The following is a 9,262-nucleotide window of genomic DNA, read 5'->3' as shown; positions in this document are numbered from 1 at the left end:
CGCTGTGGCTCAAGTGGTAAGAGTGCTAGCCTTGAGCTGAAGAGCTGAGGGACAGCGCCCAGGCCCAGAGTTCAGGCCCCACGACTGGACCCAAAAAAAAAAAAAAAGAAATGTAGTTATAGCCATTTCTTTAAAAGAGAGAAAACAAGGTCTGAATATATTGGCACATACCTGGAATTCCAGCTGTTTGGGAGGCATAGATTGGGAGGGTTTCATTTGAGGCTGTCTTAGGCAAAAAGTTAGAAAGATCTGGTATCAGTGAACATACCAGATATAGTGACATATGCCTAAATATTTTTAGTTAAAATTAAAGTTGAAATTGTGTTTATTTCTCTGTGATCTTGGTCTTTGAGAAATACAATGCCATCTGACAGTCTTCAGTCTACTGTTCACCAAGAATCTGATTGTTTCATTATTGCAGTGACTAATCTATATATCTTTTTATTCCAGAATGCTTCCAGGGCCACTCATGATGTACCAGTTTCAAAGAAGTTTCATCAAAGCAGCAAGTAAGTCATCATTAGATCAGAGTTTTAAGAGGGAGGAAAATACAGTTTTCTATTTCAAAGAATATTTGGCATCCATATATATTATGCATAATGTATATAATGTATAATATATTTTATGTGTAATATATCTCTCATCATATTGTGCATGTAAAGCACACATGCTCCTCACACTGATTCAGAATAAAAATAAAACTGAATCAGAATGTGTAAAGACTTTGCTACTACATTGAATTTACAGTGGAATAAAAACACTTAAGTATTTTTCTTTGTGGAGGGAGGGAGGTGGTGGGAAGAAGAGAGAGGAGAGAAAAGCAAGCTTATCTTTCTAGTTTTGATTATTGGAGTTCTAACTTCTTGGGGTTTTTCCATCCTTTGAGTTGCATTTCACACAATGAATCACACATTGCACATTTTCCTAAATTGAGCATTGGAAGTGTTTCCCTGAATACGACACCATTTATATAACTTCACAGTCGTCTTTCCATCATGTCTTCCATTTACAGCTTCTGATCATTCTTCAACTACATCATCCAGGCCCTAGCATCATATTACTGGTATTAAACTACATAGGGATTAGTTGCAAGCTACCCTAAGTAGACTGGCATCTGTCTACGTGGGGTAGCCTCAGGAAAGGGGCAGTTATATTCTCTATCAGATTGCAATCTGGCATGAATCTTTGTGATATTATTATGCCCAGACTTGAGGGTTTGTTTACCCTGGTCGCTACTACTGGCCTAATTTAGTAGTACCTAATGTTCTGGTGGCCTTATCTCCTCATAGTTGTTCCTTTAAAACAGGGAAGAGGAAGACATGGAGAAAGCTGGGAGTGAAGATGGTGTTTATGTGATTCCTTTCTCTAAGAAATTCCAGCCCCCTAGCAACCATTCTCTAATTAAAGCTCACATCAGTCCTATAAATAGGTGTGATGTGTACCAGCAATCTATTTCCCAGAAAAATGAGGCCACTTACCCAAGTTCCACTAAGAGAACATAACAAACCATCATATAGAATATGGGATGGCAGAAAGATTTAATTATTTTTTTCTGCCATTGCTTTCTTGTAGGCTGCTTATAATACTTAATTGGAGAGTATTGGGCATTTCCTTTAATTTCTTCAATGTTGTCTTGTCTCGACACATTATTTTGATATTTGATACCCTTGCAATGTTGTTCACATAAGATTTGTTTATCACTTTACAAGTGCATGAAGTTCCTTCCTTCTTTGAAATGAAGGCCACCCTCTAGGGAGCCAGTTTCTCTGGGTGTGTAGTTGACTGGCTTCATTTTATTGTGTCATCACTTTGGCCTGGATTTTTGGACAGTTATTTTGATGAACCCTGTTACACAAAGCATCATTAAAGGGCCTTCCAGATCTTGTTGGGCTGGTCATACTGCATGCATGCAAAATGAGATTATATATTTTTAAGAAATCTTCAGTCTCTTAATTCCAAACTTTGTTTTCCCTTGGTTTTGTCTTGTAAAGTGACTTAGCTTTGGCTCTCATATCACCTTCTTCCTTTCTTCACAGAGCTGGAGAATCAAGAGACTCGTGTCTCTGAAATACATAGCCTTGTTCATCGGCTCCCAGAGAAAAATCGGCAGATGTTACAATTGCTCATGAACCACTTGGCAAAGTATGTTTATGACCCATTGCTGACCCTTTTCTACTTCGCAGTTCTTATCTTTGTAGTAAAGCTGGTGTCAGTTTTGCTTTACCACTATTGCATCAGGTAGGCTGAAGGCTTAGGAAAGAAATGTGTGAAATGTTAACTGCAGAGGAGAACAGCAGCAAAGGCCAGATAGCCTTCACTGGGGAGGCTGGTGAAGTACCAGTGCTACCATGCTACTAAGCAATGTTCACTGGGGAAATTTACCATAGGATGAAGGGCAAATTCTAGGTCATCAGAGAATTTCAGGCCTTACATATTTTTCTGATAATCAGAGACCAACAAGACTATATTGTAGGTTTATGGAACTTGGATATGGAGCTAGGAGTCCTAGATTCTAAGGGTGTGTGTCTGTCTGTCTGTCTGTCTGTGTCTCTGTATATGTGTGTGCTTGAACTCAGGATCTTTTGCATTAAGGCTAGCACTGTACCACCTCAGTTATACCTTCAGCTTTTTGTTGCTTTAGGTATTAGGTGATTTTTCCCCCTCCCCAGATAGAGTCTTGAGTGTTTTCCCAGCTAGTCTCAGACTGATCCTTCTTTAGATACTTCCCTCATAGCTGGGATCACAAATCTGAATCACCATGCCCATCTTGTTCTTTGAGATAGGGTCTCACCAAGTTTTTGCTAGTGCTGGTCTCAAATGGAAATTTTCTTAAGTAGCTAGAAGTAAAGGTGTGAGCCACTGCATCTGGCTTTGAACTTATTCTTAGCCAATTAACCACCTTTGGACAAACCACTGAACCTCCCATTCCTTAAATTTCTTTATTTGCCAAGGGTGCTTAATAGACTGTCTTCAAGGTCACAGATTTTTAAAGTACCTGTGATAAAGACGTTGAAGAAGTATAGAGAATAAAGGATTATTTTTGGCAAATGCGCACTTTCCTTGTGAGATAATCAAAGCATTTAAAGAGGTCTAGATTTTCCTGCTGGGAGTTTTTTTCTGTTGGAATGGTTTTGAATTTCTCTGTATTTACTGTTGCCTGATTCTTTTTCAAATAGCCTGACTATTTACTTTGCTGTGTCAATCATTTTGTGTGTGTTATGTTCTGAACTTTGACTGATTTAGATAGAACCTTTTTAATTGCAGACAGGAACAAAATATAGAATGAGTATGTAAGAATTAACCTAAATTATTACAGTTGTAGATTCTACTGAACTGATTGTTTTATGAATTTAGCCTTTTCAGTGTTTAATTCTTGCCACTGAGTCAGTCCTTTGGGATTAGTTGATATTCATCTAAGGGAAATTGTGAAGAAATGAGAGTGTGCCTTATATATGTAAGAAACAACTGAGCATAAGTCAAGGATTTTTCCATTATTTATTAAAGATTTTTTGTTATACTATATTGTATCTGCATATTCAGAAACAATTAAGAAGCATAGCAAAAAAAAAAAAAGACCATTTGCACTGGATTGCCCAAAACATGTCAGAGACTCTTGATGAGGTGTGTTTAAAATAATAGGAACTCGGCTTTAAAAAACAGCTCCAGATGCAGTGGTATGACAGTGTGGTCTGTTCCACCCAACCCAGAGACAGGCATTTGTTAAACTATAAAGCTGGTTCCTATCTTAGTTACTAAACTTTGCACACTTGAAGGGCAGGCACCAAAATAGAGGCGATTCCAGGTGTATACTCCAGCCACTTATATGTGGGAAGCTTATGACTGCTTTATGACCACTGGATCTTTAGGGGCCTTGAGGCTTGCTGGGAGCAATTGGAGGAGACAGGTTAGGAGCTAACTGAAAGCAGTAGGTCTTTTCAGGCTGTACAATTGGACTGAGAGCTTAATTGGACTGAGAGAGAGCAAGAGCAAATGACATTTCCGGCAGAGCCAGTACTCAGTTTTTCCCATTTGTAAATTGCCATGTGGATTTTAGGACTCTTTAAAGAAGAAGAAATGGAAAAGATGAAAATATAACAACATGAACTCTTAAAGTAGATCTTCAACAGTTGAATATTTTTATCTCCTGGTAGATGATTTGTTTGTTTCTTCTTTTTCACCCTTTCCTTCCCTAGTCCCATTAAGATCTGTCCATCCTCATTCCTAAAGTATAGCATAACTAGAATATGCAAGTTACAGCTTGGATCCTATCTGCCTTCTAACCAGTTTAATCAGTTTTGTTGCTGAAGTTATTTATTCCATATTCTTAACTTTTGCTACTTGAGAATGATTTTCTTTAGTTTTAAGAATTTCTTCTTATTCTTTTTATAGTGCCAATACTGGTGTTTGAACTCGGGACTTCATGTTTTTGCTCATGACTGGTATTCGACCATTTGAGCCATACCTTGAGTCCAGCTTTTTTGCTGATAAGTAAAATAGACTCTGCTAATCTTTTCTATCGAGACTAGCCTTGAACCATGATTTTCCATGACTTAGCCTCCTGAGTAGCTAGGATTTCAGGCATTGAGCCACTAGCACCCACAGTTATAACATTTTTTATGTCATCACTAAGATCTACATACAGATGATCTCTCATGCTTTAATGTGGGGTAGACAGAGTTGGTGTTGGAAAACACAGACTCTAGTTCTTACACTGATATGTCCTTGATCTTGCAGAGCCTCTCTGTTGGAAATGTCCTCTAGGATGGAAATTAGTGTAAGGGAGCCCTGCTAAATCTAGTACAGTGTTTATTTAGTTCTCAATAAATTCTTTGCCACCCAGAGGAATTCTAAGATTCCACTTAAACTATATTCTTACAGTACTGTCCTTATTTTAAAATCCAGCAGTAAGGCAAAGTTAACTTGGGACAAGAGCTTGGTGTAATTGCAGTTTTCTCAGGTTCAGACTTATCCTAGGATCCGCCTGAGCTATTGTTCCTTTGGGCCACTTGCTTAATGGTCAGCTTCCTTCCTAAGTTTTGGTTTCAGGGTCAGTTCTGTTGGAAACTCCAGTGTTTACTTCTCTCATTACCTACTGTTTGCTGAATATATCTCAGGCTTCTGGTTCAAAAGCAAGATGCTCTGTATTGTGTATTTTTTTTAATTCTTTTGAAGCATTTTCCAAAATGGATTTCCCTTAGCCGTAGAGGGAGAATGAAAGCATTTTGTATTTACTCTTAAGAAAAAAATGTATCGGGGTGGGGGAGGTGGGCGGGGGGGGGGGGAGACTTGAAGGGAAAGGATACAAACTCCTAACCTCTGAAGCAAATGATTGCCAGGATACATCCAAGTCTCAGACATTCTGGGTTAGTTTCAGACCTCAGAGAGTACACAAAAATTAATAAGGAACCATGCACATATTTTTGTTGTTCCAATGTATATTGACTACAGTAATTAGATGTTTTCTATTTAGGTCTGGGAATCTAGTACGCAGTCTGGTGTCATGTGCCCAAGGACATTTCCTGGGACGCTGGTTTACACTGGCATTTCTGGGCTATACTCTGAGTCTACAAGGTAGATGCTGGGCCTAGAAACCTGCATTTATGGTTTGTTTCCTAGATAACTATGATACAGTCTTTAAGAAGTACTGACTTACAGAATGGGCCATATGCAAGGATTTTCTAGGAAAGAGAAATGATATTAAAGGAATATAGATTAGGATTTATGAGGATATTAGTAATAGGAAAAACAAGCTTAAGGCTTTGAGTTCAAAAGATTTTATTGTCATGATTAAATTGGCCAGAAATCTGGTTTGATTTCTCAAGATCTTGCAATTGTCTTCATATCAGCTTGAGCTTCCAGCACATAATTGTTTGAAAACCATGCATAAAGTATTTTTAATTATGAAGGAAAGCATACACAGTCAGTTTGGGATCTTTATGCAAATTATTTTATGTATTTGAGCCTGTTTTCTGAGTGACCTACTAATAGTTTGATATTGTATCTTCATCAGATGGGCAGGCAGGGGATGGGAGAGGTAGAAAGGTGAGAGGGGCTAACCGGAACAAGAAAGAAAACTCCCAATCCTATAATTATAGGAGTAATAAGAGTAGATGAGTAATAAAGACTAATTTCATGGTAGTTTCCTAATGTTTACATATTATGATGACTCCTAGTATGTTGTATATCCCCACACATACCATTTGTAGTGGCTCATTGTAACTTTATTACAGTGTTTATGCTATGTGGGAAGATTTCAAAGGACTCTCCATACATAAGGAGTGGCTATTAAAAATACCTTTTCACGGCTGTTTTTCTCAAAACATTCATTGAGCAATAAATCTTTGTCTCATTCCTTTTTCCTGGCAATTTTCCTTTGTTACTTGGGTATTGTTTGAGAGGGAGAAACTCATCTTGCCTCTTCAAGATAGTATAATATTATTCAGTATGCTTTGAGCTGTATGAAATGGAAAATTCTAATTCAAAATGGCTTAAGGAAATCTATTTTGTCATCATACAAAATCATTTTGGAGAGTTGGTTTATTTTGTGGCTCATGAAGAACTCAGGTTATTTCCATGTTCCTGCATAACCAGCCTCTTTGTGCTGGCTAGCTTCTCTCAGGATCATATGATGTTACATCATGTCCTTGCACAACCAGTGCATGTCAGAAGAGGCAGAAGAAGCCTTGTTTCTTCTTCGGTTCTTTTTAAGAGCTATGATGATACTTTCCCAGCTATTTTCTGCTACTTTCCATCACATCTCATTGCTTCAAAGTAATCACGAGCAAGGACAATGGGACCTTCAACAATTATGTCATATGAAGCAAGATTTACCTGAGCTACTTATGGGGGCATAGACACCTGAATAAAAGTAGACCTTCCTATAATTATCTGTTCCAACTAGTCTGGGTAAAATAATATTCAGTAGGGAGTCTTAAGTTTATTCATTGAATCATCTTGCATGATGTGCTACCTCAAGACATATGAACTAGGGGCATGGTTTAAGTAGAGATCCTGCTTGGCAAGTTTGAGGTTCTGAGTTCAAGCTCCAGTAATATTAAAATAACTTTTGAAAAGGATATGGTTATGGCTTAAGTTGTAGTTCCTGTTTAGCAAATGCAAGGGGGAAAAAAGGGACATATTAAATCAAGAGGAATAAATTATAAAATCGGGGCGGGACAGGTTTAGGGAAGAAGTAAGAGAGATTAGAAAAGAAAGCAAGCAAAGAAAGCCAAATTTGTTTTAGTCTCAGTGCCTCTTCCCTATTCATTGTTATTGTTTTTTTATTACCCAATTATATAATGTTTATTTCAATCACCTATTACATGCAGTAATTTTTCAAAAAGAATAAAATTCAGTTTATTCTATTAGGTCATGAAAGAAAATTATTGGACAAATGAAAGGCACACGTTAGATCTTCCTCAAAATATATAGACTCCAGTGGCAGACATTATCAAGGATTGAGCATCTAATGACTTAGCTATCTTTTTTTATTCTGATAAGTGAAGTCTAAGTATTTCTAGACATTTCTAAAAATAAAGAGGATGTATTTATATTTTCTTCAATGAAGGAAAGAGTGAGTGATCAAAATAAAAGGAGTTGGGTATTATATACTAATTGGCATTAACTCTTATAGATACTCTAATATACCTTTTTCTTCCGAGACTGGAAGATAAGAGTTACTACCTTAGTGATGAGCTATTAAACACATATAAGGATCAACTAATTTCCTTGTCATTTATGCTAGTTCAAACAAATTAGCTATGGTACTTCATAAAACATATTTCATGCCAATAATACTTTTGATGTAATAGAAGGTCCTCTGAGCCAATATGGCTGTCATCTTTAAGCCAAACACCCTGGCTCCCAAACCTTTATTCTGTCTTGTAACCACTGGATACTTTCAATGCAAAATTGCCTGGCTGCTGGGCCCCAGAGCCATTGGTGGTGTGTCCTGCCCATGGCATCATGCTGACCACTTTCTCCATCTCCATTTGTCTTATCCCCTGCTGATACCTACCCTAAATTGGTACTTCTGATCATTTTATCTGTCCCTTGAATCCATCTATTTCTCTCTGTCTCCACCACTAAGTCCCTTGTCTAAACTGCCATGTCTCTCACACTTCCCCCAAAGCCTCCTCTTCAGTTGCACTGGCTGGTGGCATTCTGGTTCTCCTCCAGTCCACAGTGTACAGGTCCTGACGCCAGGGGACTTTGAAAACAGTCTCATTATGTGATTCCCTTGCTTTAAAAAAAAAAAAAACACAAAACTTCAAAGGCAGCTTCCCTATTGCTGTTACGATAAAACCCTGGGTAAGATCTCCCAGGACTGGTTCTATGAACCAACCCCTTTCAGAACATGTATGATCATTAGTGTCCCCCCTACAGTGTGACCTAGAGTAGCTACTCAGGAATATTTATTGAACTGAAGCATGAACAATCTCATGAATAAACTCTTGACTATTGCCCAAACATCTCCTTTTTCCAGTTCATTTTCTTGTTTCCGGATGGCTGCTCTCAGCCCCTGCCTGCCAAAGGTTCACTTATTCTAGTTTCAGCTCTCATGCCTCAGCTTACAAGAATCCTTCCTGTTTCGTGTGACCTGTTGCTTCCTGAGTTCCCAGAGCCTTTTCTATTTCTCACTTTTTGCCTATATCGCTTTCCACCTGTGAGGCACTTAGGTTTGCCAGGTGGATCTCTCATTCCTTCTAGATCAAAATCTCCCAGGGATGGGGCTTCTATCTCCCTTGTTTCTTACCTATAAGATGTAAACACATCTCTAGTTGAGCAGTGCAGGTGTGTTCTATTTGGTGATATTACCCCTAAAATATTTCTCTTTTAAAAATCTGAACGTTTATTAAAAGGGGTGATTTTGCTTGAAAAATTCAGATATCCTTGCTAACAATTGTCTGGAATTGAGTGCACAGGAGCCACACTGTGCCCAGGATGTGCCTTCTCCACTTACCATGGTTTTCCACTGTCCTTTTTGTCCCTTTTGCTTCCCATCCACCAAGCTATGGTATAGGCATTTGAGTTTTAATCTCCACCCTACCTGTCTGCTTATCCCCTAAAGAATTACACACTATTTGTTGAATAAACAGAAGTGGGCTGGGTGGGTTTCTTTCCTGACTGGTTCTTTTGGCTTTTCCCTCCTCTCATTGGAGGTTATCATTTTTGATAGGATGGTTCCTGGAAGAAGTAGGAGGTACTGTTTCCAGGCCTATTTATGCTTAAAGGGCAGGGAAAAAGGTTTTTTTTTTTTTTT

General features: G+C 38.2%; 1 protein-coding gene across 4 annotated transcripts in view; it reads left to right on the top strand.

Moving 5' to 3' along the window:
* The window catches only part of Arhgap26 (Rho GTPase activating protein 26), a 462,007-nt gene that overhangs the window by 302,430 nt on the left and 150,315 nt on the right, over positions 1-9,262 (top strand). For all 4 annotated transcript variants that reach the window (XM_013020413.1, XM_013020415.1, XM_013020414.1 and 1 more), the window contains 2 exons: positions 451-509; positions 2,037-2,142. In XM_013020413.1, coding sequence (XP_012875867.1) covers positions 451-509; positions 2,037-2,142 — 165 coding nt within the window. The remainder of the gene's footprint in view (positions 1-450; positions 510-2,036; positions 2,143-9,262) is intronic.

Source organism: Dipodomys ordii, unplaced genomic scaffold, assembly GCF_000151885.1.
Source record: "Dipodomys ordii isolate 6190 unplaced genomic scaffold, Dord_2.0 Scaffold50, whole genome shotgun sequence".
NCBI lineage: Eukaryota > Metazoa > Chordata > Mammalia > Rodentia > Heteromyidae > Dipodomys > Dipodomys ordii.
The sequence above is the reverse complement of the archived record's forward strand: the minus strand, read 5'-3'. Positions and strand labels throughout refer to the sequence as shown.